Here is a 25,031-nt window from a genome sequence, read left to right on the forward strand (position 1 = left end):
GTGCAAAAGAAATCTAAGGAAAATCAATTGGAAATATTATCCTCTGAAACTTTAGATTCAGATATGGATACGAATAATATACCGTCATCGCAAAGTGTTTCAACGTCGCAAAACCAATTTGTGTCAACGCAAAATAAATTCTCAATTTTAAATGAACTTTCTAATAAAGAGTCAGAAGACATTAAACCACCACATATTTTCATTAAAATCAGTGCATCTTGTGCGGACCACTCAGCATTAACTGCGTTTTTAAAATCAGCAAACATTTCTGTCAATGAATTTATGATTCAACTCTTAAATAAAAATCAAATCAAATTATCACTCTCGAAAATTAACCATTATGACGAATCACTCTTTTACGTGAAAAATCTATAGAATTCTATTCTTACCAAAAAACCCAAGATCGTCCTTATCGTGTCGTGTTACGCGGTCTTCCCATTTCAACTCCCGGCCCCCTCATAGCCGAATTTCTTAAAAAACACGGTCATGAACCTGTTCGTATTCACTTGTTAAAACATTGGAAAACAAAAGAACCCATCCCACTTCGAGAAATAGACCTAAAAAAAGCGCCCTCTAATAAGTTTATTTTATAAACATTAAATCTTTCTTCTGTGAAAATCAACATTTCAAAATTACTTTTGAATCCCCTCGACCAAAAAAATACGTGATCCAATGCCTAAACTGCCAAAAATATGGTCATTCACGCAATTTTTGTGCCCTTAAATCTATCTGTGTCAAATGCGGTCAACCACATAAATCAGAACTTTGTGACAAACCTAAAGAGGCCCCGTGCTCTATGCGGTATTACTGGACATACTGCAAACTACAGAGGATGCTCTATCTCTCAAGCAATCAGGAAAAAACGTCTCGTGGACAAGAAACCAATTTTCTGGAACCATCAACCAGTCCCTCAAAATCAACCTGGCCCAAAATATCAGTCTGGCAAATCATATGCAGCCGCTACAGCTTCCAAAGGAGAAGCATTAAACACTCCAACACCGGATATCATCAATCTCTTATCTCAATCTCAAGCTCAAATTAATCAATTAGTTAACCAAATTTCAAATCTATGTTCTCTTTTAACTCAATTTCTCTCGGCACACATTCGCTCTTGAAAAGCCTGTTCCCCTTTATTAATTTACTTAAGACGTAAAGTCTTATAAATAAATCCTCACGCCTCCAAATGTTCCGTTAAACGGACATTAAAGGAGAAACGGTTTGTTTTTGACGGAAAACCCGTCATAAACGCAACCTTAAAAAATGGAACCATTGTTAGCCAATGAATAACTAGGTTCTACTTTCCACCTGTTCATCTTAGGTTGGTAACTAATAGATTAAAACTAGTTTACTTAGAATATATATAGACTAAGAATTAAATCTAAACTTTTTAAAGACGAAAAGTCTAAAAGTCTACATGTACAATTGTTATATTTTATTTGTGCAAATAAATAATAAAAAAAAAAATTGGTTACGAGGAATTTGAACTGCCCGCTCACAAGAAACTCAAAGCTCTACGTGAGTCAAAGCGCGCACTACAACGATTTCAGCAAGCTTCTCAATCAAGCAATGTTCATTTCCCACCATGTGTTTTTCAAACTATAAGTAATTTGCTATAGCTGAGCCAAAGCGTCAAGATTGAGGTTGCCAGATTTTTTTATCGCAGAGACGTTCATGATAACGTTTAGAGCGCGATGTGAATCACGTAGAGCATTGAGTTTTCATGAGCGGGTGATTTCAATTCACGCACAAGAATCATCAGATATCTTCAGAAGGAGTTGATTTCGGTAATTTTCGTTGTGCGCATCGTGTTTTATGTGAAATTTTGGTGAAGAAACATGAATTAGAATGCCGAAATTCGTACCTTGTCTAGTGGTCCATCGACAATTCTTTGGTGGGAAGCAGATAACATTTGCTATTCTCTGAAATTGTTTACATTATTCTCAGGAAGCAACATTTTACAACATTGTAATCGCGCTGGTTCCTTTTTACTAAACGCGATTCTTTATTATTTATTTTGTACCTCTTTTGATGGAGATCACATTATTGTGTACATCAGATTACGCCTTTATAAGGCGACCGTTTTGAATGAAGATTGATGGGAAAAATTTTGCTAGGTACATGAATTCCGTTTTGGTCTATATGCTACTTGAAGAGTGGCTGTGGATTCTAACTTATAAAATGGGACTAATGCTTCATTTGCCTTCCTTTATGTCCGTCTGATTTAATACCTCTTTTCGAGATCAAACTTTTTTTTTCTCTCTCTTACAACAAATCTTTCATCTTTAAGATTGAACAGAAGCACTTTATAAGTTCGCAAATCTCTTCCTTGTTAAAATACTTGCAAGGGAAGAAGGTATTTCGTTGACATACCTCCGTTATTAGAATTCATGCCAAATAGGTTTATGCACTTTGGCATTGTGACAGAAGATCAGCTGTCTTCGGTATATCATTGAATGTAAATACAAAAATCAAGATACCGGATCCTATGTTGCACTTTTAGAGTGCGTAATCTTACTTTTCATAGACTCTAATTTTCTTGTAATTTCTCCTATTTTTCCAAACAACCTTGATAATTTATGAATTTATTTATGTAACCAAGATTCTTAATTAAAAGAGCTCTAACCACGGCTGGATAGAAGAACCTAAAATTGGAAAATTTGTAAATTTTTTATGAACTTGCCGTGCTCTATGAAAAATTTTTTTTTTTTAAAATGTACCATCACTGAAAAAAAAAAAAATGATTTTGATTTGGCATTCTGGATGTAAAAAAAAGTGTGTGAGAACAGCAGTTACTTTAGCAATGCCAAGACGTAAAACTAATTGCTGTGGTAGGTAATTCAGCATTTTAAAAGTTCTGGCACACTTTTTATCATCCAGAATGCTAGATGGACGTATTTTTACCAAACGGAACTATGTTCATTATGACGTGAGTTCTGTTATGCATATATTCTTATGGGTCTCAGGACTCATGTCTCAATGCACATAGTTCTGTTTGGCAGAAATATATCAAAATCAACTTCACTAATTTTGCGTTGTGATACTTCATCGCCAGCATTGGCTAGTGGTTCATAGGAAGCTAGAATTCCTTCCAAATTTTGTATTTTTTTGACAGATTTCTTAAAAGGGACTCTCAGTAATGAAACAAAATCAAAATCAACCGAAATAGTTTATTCTTATAAATACACTAGGAGCAACATTTAAACTTTAACAAAACTTAAAACTAAAATAAATAAACGATCTATTAACTAGATTCATCATCAGTAACTTCTTCGACAAGAGGTACCTCCATATGTTCTCTAATGGCATTGTTCAGTCTAAGCTTGAGCCCAGCTTTTTGTTGAGTTGAACTATCAACATTGTACCTAAGAGGAATGTACTTGCGCTCATTATTTAATTTATTGATCTTTTCCACCGCCAGGTGCGGAATCATTATATGAAAATTCCTATACTCGCTTGCGCTAGTCTCTAAGTCTGATTTGGGGGTTTTGGACCCTTCATTTTCACCCTTTGAATTTGTATGAGTGCCTAGGAAAGAGGTGGGTAGGTACCTCAGCCTCCGCGTGGTGCGGTCTGATTTTTGGTTGGAGGAATTATTTTGACTTGATTCAGTTATAAACGGGGAAAATGCGAGCCTTGCATACTTTTCTGCTTGCTCTAAAAATTGAATCAGCCGTTGTGGTAAATACTGTACAGTTAAGGCAGAGTAAGATCTCTCTGAGGACACAGGAATCTGTGTAAATTTGGTACTATTTGTCCGCCAATGTTGCCAGGATTCGGTCGCTCCAATTGACGGAGGATTCAAATCTTGCTGCGGCATCCAACCTGAGTCATTGACTTTGATGCCTCGAGCGCGGATCATCGGGGCTTTGGTGGACGTTGCCTTCAAGATAGGCTCTTTGATTTCCGCCCTGGCAGTTGTCACGTTGCGGTGTAAGAACGCATCACTCTCACCATCTATCACAAATTCATACGGTCGGTCCGGTTTTAAATTAATCGATTTCTCTACATAATTCTCACTACTACTATTGTCATTTTTCAATGAGTAACTGGAACTTAGTGGTATACTAGGTTGTGTAACAGCGGAGGGCGCAGAGGCTGTAGAACCTCCCGTAGAGTTTAGAACTTTATCTTTCGCAACGCTGGAAAGTGTTACGATGTTGTTCACTGTTGACTCGGTGGTGCCATTTTGCAACAGCTCTGGTTCAGAGGTTGTAAAATTTTTGGTCGTATTATTGTTGGAGTCAGTGTATTCTGCTTGCAAGAAGCCGCGTCCACTGTTTTCAGGGTCATACTTTCTGAGAGAGTCAATGCTGTTCCCTGGATTTCCAATCTCTGCGTAATCAATGACAGGCTTCCATTCTACATTGTAGTAATTGGATTCTGCGTTTTCTAATTTGTTTTTGTCCGACTCCCTCTCTGAGCTTGAATTTCCTGTGAGAACTTCATCGCCAATCTGTATCACTTGAGTAAGAGGTCTGTATTTTTCAAAAGAGTTGTTGTAGCTGTTGGCAATAATGTTATTGTTGGTATCCTGAAAAATAAAAAGAAAAGACTAGATCAATAAAAGATTATGAAAGTTTCTTTCATCGAAATTTTGATGTACAGTTTCTATAGGATATACAATTGTTTAGCAAAACTATCTGGAATATTCACAAGTAAAAATACGAAATTAGAAAAAAAATGTCTTTCAGTTAAAATGTTCTTCTGTAGGTAAGTGCTGGATATGTGTTAGTTTTCTTTCCTTTTTTCTTTTTTTTCTGAGGCACAGTAAGTACGCAATAGAAAAATATTTTATTTTTATACAGCAATAATCTCCTAAAACTAAGACATCCTCAGCCTGAACATTTTGGGACTGGACCTCCAGTGTTTTCCTTTCACCTGTTTCATCATTATCAAAGTGTACCTATGGGGGACTGGCTGGGGCTGTCCATAAATGAAAAGTATGAAGATAAGAGAGGTCTTCAATAGAGTTACTCTTACTTACAGAGAAGGACATAAAATGCACTTCAACAGGGGAAAGAAAAAAAAATCAGGAAAATAGCTAGACAGTTAAGAAATTTATGGACAGATTTAAAGTTCATAGTGAGACTATATCTTGTGAACAGATATTGAGAATGTCATGCTGCGACTTTCGTGAATCATTAAAAGAGGGCCCTGACATAAAACTGGAATTGTATTACTCAAATTTAGATTTTGCAAAGTCTACAAATTCTATGGATGATTAATGAAGTGATTGATAAAATCTTATATTCATGGATCCTGGCTGTATTTTGACAGATTTTTAAGAAGATTTCAATTGCACATTTTGCAAATATAATGAAAAAAAGGCAAGTGATGTACCTGCTGTAGTTTGGGAGCTATGCTTATACAAGAATAAAATGTGGAAGAGATTATTACAGGGGTTTGTAATTGTGCTAAGATTTGCACTTAAAATTCTGACAACTGTTGAAAAATAGGAACCATGTACTTACATTATTTGCTTGCCAGACTTCATCTGAAATTACGGAGTTGCATTCACCGGATAGTAATGGCAGGACGATGCCAATGCCCGATTCCAAAACTAAATCTTTTTTGCACACAGACAAACTGGAAAAAAAAGCAACACAATTTAAGATGAATGAAATGACAGCAACTTGGATAAAATTCAAATCCACTCAGGCGACGTCGATTAGGCTGGGTAAATGTAGATGATTGGATCAAATCTTAATTTGGGTAGTCAATGAAATATTTGGGGGGGGGGGAAGAGGGAATCCGATGATAATAAACACCATTGCGAATGATGTGAGACAATATTATAATTTGATATGCCCGCATAAAAATAAAACTCAGCATTTTTACTGCTATAATGGTGATTTTTCTCACTAAGTTCTAAGGAAATTTTAATTTGAAAACTGTTCTTTACTGAATGTCTTGAATTGTTCGTGAAAAATGCCGAAAGTGTAACCTTCCACATCGAAAAATTGCAATTCCTCCTATATGAAAGTATTGGGGGGAAAAAATGATAAACCTCTTTCTTAGAAACTCTTAGATACCTAATAATTTTTTTTCCCCGAAGAAACAAGATTCTCTTTGTATTTTTCCAAAATTTTAAAGCAGTTGACCAATTTGTGCTGTTCCAAATAAACCTACTACATCTTTACCTGACACTGTAATTTTTGCTCTTAGTGCATCCTTTAATATTTTGATAATTGAATATTTTTCATCCACCAGATACATATACAAAACATTCCGCTTATTTCAAGACCGAGCCTGGATGATATCTATTACACTCATAATTAATACCGACTTTAAGATTAATTATAAGCGAAATAGATCAAAGTAATCCAACTTTTAATGAACTGTAACATCTCAACAGCCTTTTCTCAGTGTTATCTATTAAAAAGGAGGATATAGTAATTGAATATTTATTCAGAACAATATGCACACCTTTTCCCAAATGTATCAGTGAGTGTGACTTTATCAATACTCCATCTTGGGAGTCCACTTGATAACCAGCCGCTGTATGCTATGTAAAGAACTTGGACCGCTCGAAATTCTTGAAGTGCAGGGTGAGGAACGATAATACGGCTTACGGTTCTTCCAGCTAGAAGTTCTTCATCCTCTTTTCTGCATTAAAAGAAACAAACGTTAGGAATTACACACATGATTGTAAAGGGGTTACATGATAAGAGGGGGGAGGGGGGTATCTAGAATTCTTGTATTCAGTAGGTAGGTATTGCATAATTAATGGACTGCCCTCACGAACTACCCTGTTGATTGAAACATACGCACAAATTGGAGTAAATTTTGGTCATTCACTAAAAATTGACCTGCCATTGAATCTCAAAACACTCTGCCGTGATTTCTTGTTCCAGATGAAGTTTTTAAGCCTAAAAATAACGAAAGAAAAAATGCATAAAAAATTATTACAAAATGCAAAATGGACGCATTAATGCTAAACGGAACTATGTACATTGGATTTGTGTGCAACATAGTTCCTTTTAGCATTGATATGTCCAAATGTGTTGGTAAAAACATTGATACTTACTCTTTTTTAAAGCTTACCAAGTTCAAGTTTTATGGGAAGTCAAGACAGAGGTTCCAATTTTAAGTTGATATTTGTTTTCATTAAAAAGACAACATTTATTTAGAGTTCATGCAAACCAATCAAACAGTAGTCCTTTCGTTAAATGATTGTAATAATGAAAAAGGGTAGTAAATATGTTCTGCCAATTTTGGAGTACCAATTTCGGAGCAAATTAGAGTGCATAAACGAAGTAAATTCAACTAAAGAAAACATGAAAATAAGCTCTATAATTGCATAGGAATGCAGTAATGATGGAGGTACACTTACTGAGTGATGGTAAAAGTTTCATTCAGTTCGAGATCACCAATCAATGTAACTTGAATTTTTCCGAAGCTAATGGCAGGAGGAGTTATAGGAGTGGTTTCAATTTTCACGAGATACTGATGAGCTGAAAATTAAAAGACACAATGCAAGCTGAGTTAAAATATAATTTAATATGATGTTGCAAATCTTCAAAATACACGATACCTAGTCTCTTGTTTGAAGTAACCCCTGAGCAAAAATGGCCAAATTTAAAAGAGCTTTTGTGTAGCCAATCACTAAAAATTTCTGACTTGAAACTTCGATTAGAAGCATACCGTTGGGAAAAGGATAAATGATGAAGATTTATTTTTATAAAAACCAAAAAAAATTGACCTTCTGAAACATTAAGGGCTGCTGACGAAAATTTAGGGAAATAAGCTTTTTTTGAGAAATTGTTTGTGGCAACGAGCATCCTCATCTCTCAAACCCCACTTCCAGGGCCACATCTTTGAATGGATTCATCAAATATTGAAAACTGTTTAACTTATGATTTTGATCATGACTCCTTTTCTAGATGAAACCTCTCTTTGTAATACTTGTAGATGTAAGGAATGGCTTCTAAGACTTTAAGAAAAGGGAAGCATAATTCAACATACTCTAGATGAGTACCTAAACGTTGTGGTCCAGTAATTTTGGTATTAAATGGTAGGGGAATTCTCTCTTGAAAAAGACGAGCCAGGAGGAAGGGTTAGGATCTAACTGGCAGTTCCACAAAATAATACATTAGAATTTCAGCCAGTGATAAAATGAAAAGGATATTCCCCTGCGTCAGAAAATACGTGCCAAAGCATGCTATTTACATTTTTCCTTTTTATCATTTGTTTTCTTCCTAATGCAAAATTTTATACCCAACGTATTATCGTTTAAAAAATTTGCCCCCCCCCCCCCCCTCGATGCAGCCAAGCGTAGGTAAAAGGCCTAATCACAGGAGATTAAAAACCAAGAATTGATCAAGACTAAAAAGTATCTATTGAGTTTCTACTCTCTTAAGACTTTTTTCCTGAAGAGAAGACTTTCCTCTCATGATGCTATTCATTCCTAGACAAAACAAAGAAAAATAATATTCAGTCAGAAGGGATGATTCAGAAAAAATCCTACCACAAAAAGGCTCCTCCTCCCTTGTCAGCAAGTAGAGTGTTCCACGGCCGTTGGATTTATCAGCATAGTAGCCCATATTACCACACTCCGTTTCGTCTTTGCAGGTGAAACATTCACCCTTCAGGTATTTGTCATAGGATTCACAGGCAACAGCAGGAAAATGACAACGCGGTGACACACTGTCAGTGAAGAATTTGTACGCTCTGCGGTGGTTGCACAAGCTTCGTCCATATACTTCTGAGGCAGCTAAAAACCAAAATAAATCGAATATATTATAAAATAAATAAATAAAAAATAGATTCAGGATTACCACTGCATGTGTCCCCTCTCACAGTCAAATCTTTTTAGAGATTCATCGAGGTTTATATAGTAGATATGTAATCGTCCTAAATGTCAAGAATAAGTTACTTAAAGAGCACACATCTACTGTTGTACAACAAAATTTTTCTTCAAATTTCATCAAACATTTCATCAATTTTAACGAATGTAGACCATCAAAATAAAGCTTGTAAGCTCTGAATTATCTATAATTTCCATCATCTACCAGCCACCGGCTACACAGGTTTAAATAATCTAATGTTCATTGTATATAAGAAAATATCCAAGAAAAATAAAAGGAAGAATTCGATAATTAGGCTAACTTAATAGTTGCGTACCTAAACTAACCACCTACAGTGTAATTAAAAATGTGGTACATAGATTGAATCAAGCATCTACTTACACCATAAGATATCGGTAACAGCTCCTACAAATAAATTAGTACAGCCTTTCTGCATTCGACCTCCATTTGGGTAAAAATCCACGTGGCCCATTGGTTGCCATGAACCAAGACCTCCCAATATTAGATTTTCTCCGTTTGAGTGAATCACATCCACAAATTTGGCATCAGTGGAGTCTAATCTTGCTCTTGGGTCTTGGCTCTCGAATAATGGTCCAGCTGGATCCAGACCTAATTAAAAATCAACAAAAAATTCGGTTGATTAATAAGAAATTCCACATGATTTTTCGTAACTAAGTAGTTCATTCATTTTTAAAAAAATTGAAAGATCAGAATTTGTCTTAATTGAATGTGTTGAGGAATGAGCATATTCACTTTTTGCTCTAGATCAAGACAGTTCAAAGTGTGTATGATATCATTTTTCATGAAATACTTAGCTTAAAGTGTATCTCCTTTTAAATAAAAAAAGGCCGCTCACATTAGTCTGAGTCTTCTTGATGTTAAAATCTATTGAAAAAGTCATAAGATTAGAATAACTCATATTCTTCAGTAGAGCCACTGAGAAAAATGTTAGCGTACCTGTGATACGGCTGAGATTTTTGAGTTCAGCACCGGCAAACCCTGCTACATGGGCACCAAGACTGAATCCAATCATATGTACGTTATCGATGGGTAATTTCAATTTCGTGTGGAGGCCCTCGACTAACATGGCAACCTGCTTCCCGACTAGCCTCGTGTTAGCTGCTGCTCGCACATAGTTTGGGATAGTCGCTCCGTTCTCCCAATCCACACATATCACATTGCAATCTTCCTGTAAAACAAAAATTCCAACTTAGTCGACAAAATAACATTAATACCTGACCATGATCAAAAAAGTGATTCCTGCCTAATTTTGCGATTCCTAAAATACATTTCATAAAAATACTTGAAAAGGCAATACATGCTGCTAATGCTGGCTGTCATAGGGGGGGGGGGCAATGTCATGTGCATTTTAGGTGATCATTTTGAGATTTAATGACATTTGGCCTCCATACCCTCCCCCCATCCCACTTTGGCCTAATAAAAGTTTGCCTCCTCTGAACACACTTTTAACAACCCCACAGCTTTGGCAGAAATAAAACATCTTAAAAAGCCTGTAGCTTATTTTTTGGGGCTCTAGGGGGTTTTCTGTCAAAATCTCAAAAATTAGCCAACCTGAGTCCTTGAGGAGCATTTTGCGACAAAAGCATTGAAATCGAATTCAACTTTTTGCAATTAATTTGCAATTCTTTTACCATAAAATTGTGACATACTTGCATAATCTGGTTACCAAATGCCGATTTGGAACGATCAGACGAAAGATTAAAAATTTGCAATGCACAAAAAAGTTGCAATTCAATTTTATTGTCATGCGTGTCAATAATAGGTGCCCCTTCATTTAGCTGATAGGCAACAGGTACAACACTCCAATACGGTAACGAATAACGATAATTTTATCATGTCATCGCAATTTATTGCACCATCTCTTACTTGGGTCAACGAATATCACCTAAGTATACTGCTATAAACACAGCGACAGACAAAAGAGAAATGGAGTGATCCTATTGGTTGAAACAAGTGGTATTTTACAGACTAAGGGAAAAAAGATGGACTGACTATAAGGAGTATCTCGCGAGTTGCCATTCGTTTGTCTACTACATACTTACTCCACTGTAACCACCTGCTTCCATCGATAGGATTGCTTCATTTTCCATTTGCCCTCTGTGTCTATCGTTTAGAAAGGTTGCGATTTGACTATTCATTCTTATGTAAAAGTTCGCGAGAAACACGATGGTGCCACTGGTTTTCTCTGAAATCAACTCCCAAGCTGAAAAAAAAGCTCTTAAGTCGAGGCCAAAATGGAGGGGATATCCCACGCTATTCTGAGAGTCCACCTCTACATCGAGACAAACTCTCCATGCAAAGATAGGAAGCAAATACATTGACATGGCTGCCACTTTATTTGGGGACACTAAAACCGAAAACACGACATCACTGCTAATGTATTTGCTCCCTATCTTTGCATGGAGAGTTCGCCTTGATGTAGAGGTGGACTCTCAGGATAGCGTGGGATATCTTCTCCATTTCCGCCTCAACTTGAGAGCTTTTTTTAAGCTTGGGAGTCGATTTCAGAGAAACCCAGTGGGACCATCGTGTTTCTCGCAAACTTTTACATATGAACAGGGTGTCTAGTATTTTTTAATTTTGAAAAATCCTGATATTTTTCTGATTTTTCCTGATATTGCATAAAAAATTCCTGAATTTTTCATTTTGAAAATCCCTGATATTTTCCTGATTTTGCTCGACTCCAGGCACGGTAGGCAAAAAACAGTAAGACTTTCTCCGCTGAAAAGATTCGCGTAAGAAAAATTCCTGATAAAACGTCCGAATTTTCCGATTTTCCTGATTTTTTTCCTGATCGGCCAAAATTCCTGATATTTTCCGATTTTTTCCTGATGCTAGACACCCTGAATTGAATAAATGGTCAAATGACAAATTCCTCACACATCGACGGTGAAACTAACAAGGCACGTATCTCGTTTGCGGTGTTTAAAAATCTACGCTCGCATTTTATTTTTTTAAAGTCGACCAAATCAATATCATTCCTTGAAATTTTCACAGAATTTTCTCCGCACAAAGAGAAAAAATCACAGAAATTATCAAGACTAGACGTTAAGTAGTTTTTCATTTAAAAAATAAAGTATGACAGGAAGTCTGCGACGTCGCAAACCGAGATACGTGGTTTGGTAGTTTCACCGTCGACATGCAACATCCCCATTGGATTGGAGGTATATCTCACCACGGTCATGAGAGCGGAGCGCATCTCGTAGACCCAGACGTTGGCGCAGGAGCTCCCGAATCCGTGGACGATGACTTTGGTCGGGGCGGAAATGTTGAAGGCCTTGCCGGCCCAGTCCCAGACGGAGGACATGTTCCCGAAGGAGACGTCCAGGAGCGGCGTGTCCCCGCGACGCCCTTTCCGCGAGTTGTAGAGCAGGAAGCGCGTGTTCACCTCCTGCGGGGAGCTCGGCAGCATGTCGATGTACCCGTACGGGCCCGACTCCTGGAAGCAGCCCACAGACTGGTAGCAGATCTTCGACTCGGCCCGCCGATGCCTGCTCATTCATGAAACATGAATTCACAAAAATGAATAATAAAGAAACAGTATGAGAAAAACAAGTGAGACATCAAAAGGCAAGGAATTGAAAGGCGAGGAATAGATTCTAGAAATTGAGTTGTGGCGGTTGATGAGCTCCATGCCTCATTGATTACACCACGAGACTAGATCAACTTTCTACCGATGCGATATGAACAAGACGTTTCTCATCGAAACAATCTATGGAGCTTCAACCGAGGGCTTTGAAATTCCGTTAATATTATTAGAATATACAGTTTACTGAATCTTTTAAACATTATTGCTGATTTTACACAATAAATAGATACTATAAGAGATGAGTTCGAACGCCCATTTGCATCCAATAGTGTTGAAGACAATTGCTCTCTGGTAATTACGTCATGCTGGCAATACTTTTTAGGGTCCAGTGTTATAAAAACATAAACCTTGATTATTACGATTAGAAACGTAAGCTCCCGTTGCATATTTTTTTCCTTTTCGAAAGGAAAGCAAACCAACCTCACTATACATATGTTTTAAATTTTTACAGGATTCACGCAGTGAAAAAAAGTAGTGAATCTTTTCAGGGAAAAGCATGAAAAGTTTTTCTCTTGAAAAATAAGGTATGTGGGAAATCTGTAACATCATGCACGGAGATGGTGATTATCTTGTTTCAATCAACGACGACGATTCAATTCCAACTGGTACCAGCTACGTGTTACGATGGCTGACTAGGCAACTATTACAACACAGAGGAACTGCGTGGTATCGTCGTAAATTGAAGGCGCGCTAAGAGCGCGTCAAAGATCAAGCATTCTCCGCTTGAATTTTCATTTTAGATAGACTGAGGAAAACCGCAAACATCCACAACTCCATACCGCTCTTCATAACTTTCAACCATTCTCATTGACAATTGACAAAGTCTATGTTTTTCAACTGTGTCATATTTTCTTTAAGTGAACATCTTTAGAGGTGGAATCGCTCATCTTCACCAAATAACCATTGAACAATGCGGTGAGCGAATACAATCAAAACAAGGTCTTCAAAATGTTAAATCAATGACTTAGTAGAATTTAGTCCAGTAGTTGATTCTCAATTTTTTAGTAGTTTTCAAGTAGTTTCCACTTAAACACGAAATTCATCAAATTTCAGACACCTGCATATTCTCTATTGGACTTACTTCTACCGAACGGAACTATGTGCTTTATGACGTGAGCCCTGTTAAGCATATATATTCTAATGGGTCTCAGGGCTCATGCACATAGTTCCGTTTAGCAAAAGTACGTCCAATTTAGAAGATGTTTGGACGCGTTAGGACGAGAAAAATGAGGAATAGACTTACCTGTGGTGTTTTTGTTTTTTGTAGTATTCGGTGACCGAGTCAAGGACAGCTTTGAAGATTCGCGCATCGTTCACTTCGTCAAGTGCTTCCTGAGCAGGGCTAGCCCACTGCGACCCACAACTCCAACCTGCCAAAACACAAATCATAAAGTTCACTTTTAAAAGTGTCGAACAAACACCCAAAAAGACAAAAACAATGCTTTTAGCGTAGACGGTTGAACTTTGAAAAATATTTCGATCGTGGTTTCTTCTTAAACACTTACGCTCTTCTTCTCCGATAACTTTGTCCGACTCCATTACAACCGGACTGAGTTCAGCAGAAACAAACCAAGGCACATTTTTGAAAAAAATGAGTCGTAAGAGATTTTGAGTTCAGCGAGTGATATACTTTTTGGGATGAATCCCGGATTTTTCAGGTCCTACACATCACGCCTTTATGTTCAGGTAAAAATTGGATTACATTTTTCAATAAGGAACCACTATCTCTGGCTCTTCTTTAAAAGCATCTTTCTGCACAGGGAAACCAATGCTTCTTTAAAAGCACCTTTCTGCGCAGAGAAACCAATGGCATTTGTGTTGTTTTTAAAATGAGCCAGAAATAGTGGCTCTTTATAGGAAATGTGACCCAATTCGCCGTCTCCCGGGCGAAGGAACGTAACTCCATTCCAAGGTTGCCAAATTGATTCAAACAATTACTTCCTTTACTGAAAGGTACATGTGCAACTTCGGTTCGAAGCTTTCCTGATTTTTGCATTAAACCGGAGGAAAAATCCTTGAAATTCTCAGTCAGGAACATCCAAGATTCTCCCAGTTAATATGCAATATGCGAGGAGAAATTTGGCAACATTGAATCGGAGTTACGTTTTTTCGTGACGGAAACGACGAATTGATCGATTAACTACAGAATCACTTTCGTCAATCCCGTTCACACGTTAGAGATACTTCTTCGTGTTTATTCATCAAGATTTACGTAGGGGCCAAGCAACAGCGACGGACGAGCGGTATTTGGGTCAATTTTTGAGAATGAGGACGATCCCACCCTTGGGAGCCACCGTTACTCACGTGTCACGTATTTACCCGTTGAAAATGGACCCGAGGAGCGTGAAGGCGTGAAGCTGTTGGTGTTCCCCTTCCGCGGTGCGTGAAAAGTCACACCGCCAATCATCATCGAAACCGAAGTTGGGTCGCGGAAGGTCACGTGCCTCGGAGCCTGAAATCCAGCCTCGCCCGACTTTGGACTTCGGGATTCGTGACTTGCAAAGTCCTGACCGGGTCCAGCTCCGGCCCTGCGACCGGGATCGGAGTCACCATCGCCGCACGGTGGATCGAGTCAATAGGAGAGGTCGGACAAAATTAAGAAACTTTAAAAGCTTATCAGGAAGTCTACTAAACTGCCGTGCTAAGGAAGAACGCCGTATGAGCCGTTGCCAAGTTTCCTCCGATTAAAACCGAAATTACTTGGGAAATTCTGAATATTAATTTTTCAAATTTTCAGACGATTTTGTGCACAATTTAATCTAAAATATCTGAAAATTTCAAGGAAAAATATGCATAAATTTTGTCAAAAATACAGGTTTTCTCAATGGAAATGTGGCAACTCTTGAATGTTCATACAGCGTTTTTCCTTAGCCCGGCAGTAAAACAGGCTGTCCAAAAACCAGTACTTTTACAGTGCATTCCTAAAAAATTCAGCACCTCCTCAACAGAAGAATTCAGCACTTTTTCAGTACCTCCAACAGACGAAATTCGAGAATTTTCAAAAATTTGAATTTCCCGCTCAAATTGCCGCAAAAATGGAAAAAACTCCGGATTTTCCGGCGAAATTTCTGCACTTTTTCAGTACTTCCGGACCGCCCTTGAAAAATCAGTGCTATTTCCGGATTTGTAGACACCCTGCGACTCCGTCGAACTAAAACTTTGAGATTTTAAAAATGATTCCATTGGTTTTCTCGTGAAATTTTCTTCTAGAGGCACCCCTCAAAATTAAAAATGAGACAAATTAAACAACAAAATTTGCAGTATAGGTCAAAAATTTCACGTCCGACCTATCTGATTGACTGGATCCACTGTGCGCCGGGACGCAGGACGCACGAGGGACTCGCTTCGGAAGTATTCTGGATTGGTTCGAGCTGGGGCCACTTGAGCGGTTTTGATGAGTCAGTTACGCTACACTGCAGTTGAGTGCACTGAAAAAAAACTCCGGCCGTGGAAGCCGTACTTACGGGCTATGCCGTCCGCGTTCTGGGCTCAGAAGCCGAAAGTTTCGGGAGTCCGGACCAATCGAAGCTACGGCTCCGAGCACCCGGAACTTTCGGCGTCTGGGCCCGGAACGAATGGTATGTCTTTATAGCTACGTGACTTTTTTTTCAGTGTGCAGAAAACTGGAAATCTCAATGCAGAGGGAAAAAGCTCATTGGAGCACCATTTTCCTTCAAAGAGATACGCAACACTAGTTACGACCTTCAGCAATGCAACTGCATCTTTGGGAAAATTGTGCTCGAATGAGCTTTTTCCCTCTGTATTGAGATTTCCAGTCTTCTGGATTTTAAAGCACGTTGGCCACATTTCCAACTTACTGTCCACTCAAAAATATTCCGATCGTATTTCGAGGAGATACTTTGAGTCATTTCTTCTTTTTAAAAAAATAACAAAAATACTCGAAGAACTTTCAACGTTGCAGTGGAGATACGAATTTTTCAACTTCAGTCATCACCATTCAAATCTTGTCCAAAAAAACAAAAAATCAGAGCTTCAATCTGCGAGAAATGAATTCAGCAACTGCCTCTGCATTCGACAAAAAGCCCGATTCGAAGCCTGCCTGACATAAGGGCGTAATAAGACTTGACGATGAACCCTACTGTCCATGTAACTCAATGCTTCCTCAGACTCATCTCAAATTGAATCAGTGAGTTCGAAAACACACCAACTCGGAAAAAAAAAATTGTTCAGGAAACACCTCAAACTGCGCAACAGGCGAAGAAGTTAGTTTGAGAAAAACCTTTTTGGTGCCAAAGGACAAGTACTTAGAGACTTTGTAAAACACCAAGTTGAAATCGATACACCATGTTTGATGACAGAGAATTAAGCGTTGAAAAATTTCCGAGTTAGTGTGTTTCCGTTCTCACCGACTTTCAGAAATTGATTTTTCATAGTCTGCCCAGAAAAATTTATATCTCTCGACCTGAATAACGCTGGAATATTTATATAACTTGCTGGTACAAAGGTATACTGAACCGGAAAAAGAAAACCGCAAAATTGGATGGTCACCCGTTTCCCTTTAAATGGCCAAAAATTGGTAATTCCAATGAAATAATTCAATTTTTCCCTTTTCCCGTCGCTGTTTCGAGCACTTCCGATTGAAATTTCAAAATTTCCTTTTGGGTGCAGATGCTTCTATCCACAAGTGTTACTAAACCGTTAAAAAATGAAAATCGAAACAAACCCGAGTTGGTGTGTTTTCGAACTCACTGATTCAATGGTAGTTACGCCCTTCTGTCAGCCGAGCTACGAATTTGACCATTGACCCCCCGACCCGGCGTGTCGTTATCCGGCACGGTCAAGATTTTGCCGGGCGCATTCCACTGCAGCAGGGCGGGAAGCGAGCCCACGACGCACAGTGGAACAAGCTAAGATACGAGATCGGACATGAAATTCTCGGCTAAAATTTCAAATTGTGATGTTTATTTCGTCACAAATTCAATTTCAAGGGGTGTTTTTGAAAGAAAATTCCATGAAAAACCAATGGAGCCACTTTTGAACTTTCCTCCCTATATTTTCGATAGTATAAGCTTTCAATTCAATTTCAAGGGGTGCTTTTGGAAGAAAATTTCATGAAAATCAAATGGAACCACCTTTGCACTTTCTTGCTTTATATATTCGATAATGTAAGTTCAATTCAATTTAAAGGGGTGTTTTTGAAAGGAAAATTCATGAAAAAACCAATGGACCCTCTTTTGAACTTTCTTCCTTCATATTTTCGACACTATAAGCTTTCAACTCAATTTCAATGGGTGTTTTTGAAAGAAAATTTCATGAAAACCCTAATTAAGCCACTCCTAAACTTTCTTGCTTCATATTTTCGATAATATAAGCTTTCAACTCAATTTAATGGGTGTTTTTGGAGGAAAATTTCATGAGAAACCCAATTAGGCCACTCCAAAACTTTCATTTTTCATATTTTCGATAATATAAGTTTTCAATTCACTTTCAAGTGGTGTTTTTGAAAGGAAATTTCATGAAAAACCCAATAAAGCCACTCCTAAACTGTCTTGCTTCATATTTTCGATAATATAAGCTTTCAATTCAATATCAATGGGTGTTTTTGAAAGGAAATTTCATGAAAAACCGAATTAGGCCACTCCTAAACTTTCATTTTTCATATTTTCGATAATATAAGCTTTCAAAGTTGCCAGACTTTGTGAGACTCCTCCTAATGATTCGGTCCATTGTGCGCCGGTCCGGGCGGCTAGAAAATAGACGCAGCTTCCGAGGTGGCCACGACGGGGGCAGGGGGCAGAGAGCAGGGGGGCACCGGGCAACGGGGGCAGGGAGAGTAAAGACACAATGACCTATTGAACGGCCGGGTACTGTTATTCATCTCGTCACATCCACATCACAACCTGAGCCGGTGACGTCATCCCCAAATGATCCCAACGTCTCGCACCGGTCTCCTTCCTTCCATCGAGGTCTCCTACCACACTCGCCCCACCGCACGGTGGAACGAGTTGTTAGTTGAGATAGGACATGATCAAAACCGCGAATATGATGTTTATATGTTAGAGAAGGGGCGAAGTAAGCATTCTCCACTGAAAAAAAATTCTCGGCGTTTTTACCGCGGTCTGTTGGTACCTTTACCATCTCACTTTTTTTTACCAATTAGTGGTAATTTTACCAAGACAGACTGGTAAGCTTACCTAAAAACCGGTATTTTTACTGTTTTTTTTTTCAGGTAAGAATACCACTTTTATTGGTAATCAATTCCCGGTGACTTCGCCATTTTGTCTCGATAATTCTACCCAAGTCGATAAAAAATATTGGCGCTTTTACCAAGGTCCAGTGAAATTACCGAGAAAGTCAATAATTTTACTGAGATTTCTCGGTAAAATTACCAATTCCATAAATGGTAATTTTACCAAGAAAAAACTGGGATCCAATAGAACTCTGAAATCTTGGTAATTTTACCCTTTTCTTAGTAAATACACCGAGATTTTTTTCCAGTGTGATCTCCTTATCCAAATTTTACTTCGAACAAGATTCGCGCGATGAAAGTCACCAAAATTATCTCCTGACTAAGATATTTAGCGTTATTTTAGACGTAAATTCAAACCTACGCTGAAAAAAAAGATTGGTAGAACTTACCATTCCTTCACGTTGTATTTCACACAGCATCAATTTAGAGTCAATTCTGCTAGACAAACAGGTAAATCGTCACTGTATACTGGTACGGGGAACCATTCCTCTGGCAAAATCGACTATGAATTCATGCTGTGTATAATACAGCGTGAGGAATGGTAAATTCTACCAATCTTTCTTTTTTTCAGTGTACCTTATTTTGCCCTTATACTTTCCTCCCCGTGAGTTAAAGTCCCTCGACAGTGCACAAGTAGTTACAAAATATAAGCTGTGACTGATTATGAAAATCTAATGCTTATGAATTCTTTTTTGCGAGGAAACATGACACCAAAACGTGTATACCCTTTTTGCTCTTACTTTCCTTACCGTGCGTTTAAGTCTCTGGGCAATGCACTGATCGATACTTAGAACGAGAGGTGACTGATAATGGGAATCTAATGTTTATCAATGGACCAGTTGAAAAAAGTACGAACTGAAGCATTTCTAATTCATGTTTCCTCACCCAAGTTCTACGGAGAACACTATTCTTCCGACGAAAATCACTGAAACTGACTCCTAACTCTGCTGCATTTAACGTTTTTTGAAGCGTAGATTCAAACCTTCCGCTCGTGAAAAAACAAAATTCTATGAGTCAAATCGCGCACTAAACTTAACCGTATAACAGTCTCTGCGGTATGAAGATATGGCAACCTCAAGCTTGAGGCTTCTGCTCAGCTGCTGCACGTTAACTTTTGAACTCCTCCGCGACGGAAATTTTCGTCTTGGACTTTCAAAAAGCTTCATTTTTGGTGTAATTTATTTGGGGGAAAAATGGGTGCTGGTAATTTACTTTTGGAGACTGATCTTAACTCCTTAGTACTTCTGGATAAAGTATTAGAAAGGAGAGAATGCTTCAATTTGCACCTTGTCTGTGGTCACGATAAACACTTCTACAGGCGTATTTGTCAAGGAGGCTTTTACGCTTTGCATCTCACTTTTTTTACCAATTCTTGTACTTCTCGCATGAACAGAGGTACACAATACAACCGTATTGTCTGTTTCATTTTCATGTAAAAAATTCTCGCATTTTTACACGTCCGTTGGTACCTTTACCATCTCACTTTTTTTACCAATTATTGGTAATTTTACCAAGACAGACTGGTAACCGGACCTAAAAACCGGTATTTTTACTGTTTTTTTTCAGTAAGATCCACTTTTATTGGTAATCAATTCCCGGTAACTTTGCCATTTTATCTCGGTAATCCTACCACAGTCGATAAATAATATTGGCGTTTTTATCAAGGTCCAGTAAAATTACCGAGAATGTTCAATAATTTTACCGAGATTTCTCGGTAAAATTACCAATTCCATGAATGGTAATTTTACCAAGAAAAAACTGGGATCAAATAGAACCCTGAATTCTTGGTAATTTTACCCTCTTCTTAGTAAATACACCGAGATTTTTTTTTCAGTGCGCCATGTCCGAGCTCTGCCATCAATTCGCTCCACCGTGCATCGGGTCCCCGCTCTTCCGGACGGCTTTGCGCCACCGATCAGGTGCCCATCGCGAGGAGGCTTTTATGACCCGACCGGGTTTTGGTAGTCGATAAAAATCATAACCCACATTATGAAAACAAGGTATCTGGAAGCGAATCTCATTCCAAGGTTCGGAGCCACTCTGAAGGCTCTACCTCGTCCCGTCTCGCCGATTATCAACCTGGATTTAGAAGTGAAATTGATGAAAGACTTAATGGCACAGAACTGTTTCAGAACCACCTCGAAAAATGCGTCAAAATAATCTATCAAAAACCTGGAGCACAAAGTTCAAAGTTGAATCGATTTATTGCACATACACTGAACAAAAAAACCGCTAAAATCAACACATGAAATAGTGAAAAAAGGTGACAACTCATCAAAATAGATTAAGAACACCGGGTTGATTTTACTAATTTGGTGATTTGTCACCGTATTTTAGCAATTTTTTTTTTCAGTGTATAGTTGCACATATTAATGCACATAGTTCTGTTTGGCAGAAATACGTCAATTTCTTCTACCAAGATCATCATATTGCGGAGCAGGGCCGGATTAAGGGGGTGGCCACATGGGTCGCGGCCCATGGCGGCAAATCTAGAGGGCGGCAAATTTTGCAATTTTTTTTAAATGTAGGTATAAAAAAATATCGGATTTAGAAAAAAAAATTACAAACGAGAAAAGGCGACAAAATCTCTCATTCCCTGAGAGTATAGTAATTTTTAATTTTGTCGTCTTTCAGTGATACAAGAGACAGCATCTTTAAGTAGTCGAGTTAAGAGAGAAACCAAACACGCAATTTGGCCTGGAACGGCGCGGCGCAGAGAGCAATGATGACGAGGACTTGAGATGAAAAGGAGAAGCCCTCGGCGCGGCGATCGGCATGTAACACATATTAGCGCCTACAAGACTGCACGAATACTTCACGCATTGCATCAAACACAGTGCAGTCATTGCGGTCAGCGTGAAATGGATAGCGCCTACAAGAATGCATGAATACTTCACGCATTGCGCCAAACACAGTGCGGTCAGCGTGAAACGCATGGCGCCTTCAAGACTGCGTGAATACTTCATGCATTGCGCCAAACACGGTGCGGTCTGCGCGGCGCGGCGGCGGAAGTTAAAACCATTAAACCACATTCATGTTTGTTCTTTCATAATTTTTTTGTTCATTTCTTATGAATGAAGGCCTTGTCCACACAGAGATAGGTTTACGAAACTTAACTTTTGCTAGTAGTGTTGACAGGGCATTCCCAAAACATGTGTTCAACACGAGTAAACGCGTCTTATGCACCCCTCCCCCTCCGGCACGTTCACTTGATGGTTTTTATTGATGTTTCAATACGAATGAGAACGAGGCGGCAAAATACAGGCGGCCCATGGGCGGCAAGTAGGTAAATCCTGCCCTGTTGCGGAGAATTTCAATTCAGTTCGATTCAGACTTGTATGAAATTATTTCAGTTACCAAGCATTTTGGCAACGTCTCTTTCCTGTCTATATGGCATCCGTCGGAAAATGAACCAGCGCCACTAGCGGTTAAAACTAGCGGTTTCAAAAACCTATGACCCGGTCTCTGTATAAAACCACAAGTTTTAGAACAACGATCAGACGGACAGCTTACGTGCGTCCATAGTAGGCGCTGTTGTGATTGAAGACGAAATATTTTAAAGATTCCTAGCGGGTTACCCGAGAAACAAGCAACCCCCACACACAACTCGATATCAGGGATCGACACCATTTTCCTGTATTTAAAGGCCTGTCGGTAGCAACGCTAATACATGTATAAATTAAAGTATAAAACAGAGTATAGCTATAGCGCACTGCGGAGTTTTAATAAAAGCATATTTATTGTATCATTCAAAGCCTTAAGGATTTCAGTTAATATTATACAGTATACTATGCGTTAATGCGTCATCATAGGTTAAAAATGCATGTCTTACATGATTCCAATCAAAAGTTAAATGCGAGAAAACACTTTAGGTAACAGGTAGCGGATTCTCAGATGGTCATTACGAAGAGGAAATTTTGAGACTATACCTCTGTTTCACCCGTTTATATTGCTCGCATAGGCAGTCTCAAACATACTTTGTTTCTAACGACTGCATATTGACGGTAAAACTGCAAAAAACGCGTATCTTGTTTGCGGAGTTTCGAAGTCTTTGCTCCCATTTCATTTCATCGACAGACGAATTGAATGCTCGAAATTTTTGCACAGGGCTCTTCAGACATAGAGGAAAACTCATGGAATGATTTAAGAAATGACGTTGAGTACAATTTCTTCATTTGAAATTATAAAAAAATAATTATAACAGGAAATCAGCTTCGTCGCGAATCGATGTAAAACGCGGTTTTGCAGTTTCAAGGTCGATAGACTTGGAAATATGAGAATTATTAGGGGTAGAATTTCAGGTGACAGACATTTGGACCGTGTTGAACAGAAAGGAACCAAGCCACATCAGCTATTGCCAAATTTAATAGGGCAAATTAACTTCTTCCATGAAAACGATTATTCGGATTTTCGTGCATATTTCAGTGAATTTTTGTCATAGTACGAAGCGAATTCCTCAACGTTTTCAAAGGGATCCGCACATACCTTCTCTCGTAAAAAATTAAATTGCCCAGTTTTTGGTAATAGTTGATGTGGCTTGGTTCCTTTCTGTTGAACGTGGTCCATTTTCAATAGAGATGTTGCATGTGTGAGGGATTTGAGATTTGACAATTGATTCTTATGTAAAAGTTTACGAGAACCACGATGGTGCCACTGGTTTCCACTGAAATCATCTCCCAAGCTCAAAAAAAGCTCTCAAGTTGAGGCCAAAATGGAGGGGATATCCCATCCTGCCCTGAGAGTCCACCTCTACATCAAAACAAACTCTCCATGCAAAGATAGGGAGCAAATACATTGACAGGGCTGCCACTTTACTTGGGGAACTCTAAAACTGAAAACACGACATCCCTGCTAATGTATTTGCTCCCTATCTTCGCATACGGAGAGTTTGTCTTGATGTAGAGGTGGACTCTCAGGATAGCGTGGGATATCCATTCCCATATCCTCCATTTTGGCCTCAACTTGAGAGCTTTTATTGAGCTTGGGATATGATTTCAGAGAAAACCAGTGGCACCATCGTGTTTCTCGTGAACTTTTACACAAGAATCGATGGTCAAATCGCAAATCCCTCACACATGCAACATCTCCATTGATTCCATTTCATTCATTTTGTTTCCATTCCTTCTTTCAATTACAGCCGGCAAGAGCGCTGAGTATGGTTGCATTGGAGGGCAAGCCTGACTCGGAAGAAGGCGGTCTGCTGTGCCACGCTGCGCTGGACAAAAAGTAGGATGTTTCAGGTTCTTTGGTCTTCGGTTCATGCCAGTTCACGCCACTTGCACCTGCTGACCCCGTGCTGCAATGCCCCCTTGCTTCTCCGCCTCTCTTTGACTTTTTGCAGCGACCACGCTATATTTTGAAGTTCTTTCCAAGTCTTCATGCACTTCAAGAATTTAATCTATTTAATCGTCTTCAATTTTCGAACATTCGTTGAGCACATTAATGAAAGAAAAATCCTTCCAAAGGAATATTAAATGTGTGAGAGTCATGAAGCCTTCTGGACTTCATTTCCTCTCGAATCCATTGCTGCCCCCATTTTTTTTTTTGGGGGGGGGGGGTGTCTATAACCCTACGAGTGTATCAAAATGAGCTCGCTCATATCGTATCGCTTCTGATTCTGAATCCTGACCCCCCCCCCCCCCCAGCAGATGCAAATGAGTAGCAAATTAATGAAAAATAATAAGTAAAAGATGGAAAACTAATGTTGTCCCCATTAAAGTCATGCTTTCAGGCATGCATGTGGTACAGCAAAGTATTTCGGTGGCAAAGAAGAGAAGAGTATAATCACCGACTTTCAAAGGAGGAAAACACTCCGGAATAAACTCTCGCCTTGGAGGGGTTCCCGAAGTTTTCCCCGTAGGCATGTCAAAAGCTGAAACGATTAATGATGGTTAACTAAGCAGTGCTTCGAGGTGATTTGTTAAAAATGCATTATTACATTTTGTGGAATGATGACCTGCTGAGATTTGTCGATAGAGCGCAACGGGTGGGGTCAGAACAATTTGAACATTTTGAGTGTCCAACAAAGGCAAGGTTTCGCTAAAGGTATACTAAATTTACCGATTGTTCCAGGTTTCCCCCGTTTCATGAATTTGTCTCCCTGAAAACCGTACCGATAAAATATTTTCATTTATATTTTTTTATAAATGTTTGTTCTAGAGTTAAAGAATATTTATCCGTAAAAATGAAGCAAGAGAGAAAATTTACAGTCTTCTTCTTAACGTATGGTATGACATTTTCAAGGATTTTATTTCCGACACTATCAGATCTTCCCAGATTTTTGCTCCTTGCATTTTCCTAAATTTTTCAGGCTCCGGCCCGAGTACTGTTGCATACACGCTCGAATCTCAAAAGAATGAGACCTATCGGTTGATAAAAGTACGCATTTATGTTAGAAGTAATT

General features: G+C 38.7%; 1 protein-coding gene across 2 annotated transcripts in view; it reads right to left on the reverse strand.

Moving 5' to 3' along the window:
* Nucleotides 1–3,153: 3,153 nt before the first annotated feature.
* LOC109036788 (uncharacterized) overlaps nucleotides 3,154–25,031 on the reverse strand; it is a 125,423-nt gene continuing 103,545 nt past the window's right edge. For both annotated transcript variants that reach the window (XM_019051162.2, XM_019051161.2), the window contains 9 exons: nucleotides 13,661–13,787; nucleotides 12,004–12,319; nucleotides 9,765–9,996; nucleotides 9,189–9,416; nucleotides 8,468–8,713; nucleotides 7,334–7,454; nucleotides 6,427–6,606; nucleotides 5,472–5,586; nucleotides 3,154–4,531 (listed from right to left, as the gene is read on the reverse strand). In XM_019051162.2, coding sequence (XP_018906707.2) covers nucleotides 3,242–4,531; nucleotides 5,472–5,586; nucleotides 6,427–6,606; nucleotides 7,334–7,454; nucleotides 8,468–8,713; nucleotides 9,189–9,416; nucleotides 9,765–9,996; nucleotides 12,004–12,319; nucleotides 13,661–13,787 — 2,855 coding nt within the window. In that variant the 3' untranslated portion in view covers nucleotides 3,154–3,241. The remainder of the gene's footprint in view (nucleotides 4,532–5,471; nucleotides 5,587–6,426; nucleotides 6,607–7,333; nucleotides 7,455–8,467; nucleotides 8,714–9,188; nucleotides 9,417–9,764; nucleotides 9,997–12,003; nucleotides 12,320–13,660; nucleotides 13,788–25,031) is intronic.

Source organism: Bemisia tabaci, chromosome 6 (genome assembly GCF_918797505.1).
Source record: "Bemisia tabaci chromosome 6, PGI_BMITA_v3".
Classification (NCBI taxonomy): Eukaryota; Metazoa; Arthropoda; class Insecta; order Hemiptera; family Aleyrodidae; genus Bemisia; species Bemisia tabaci.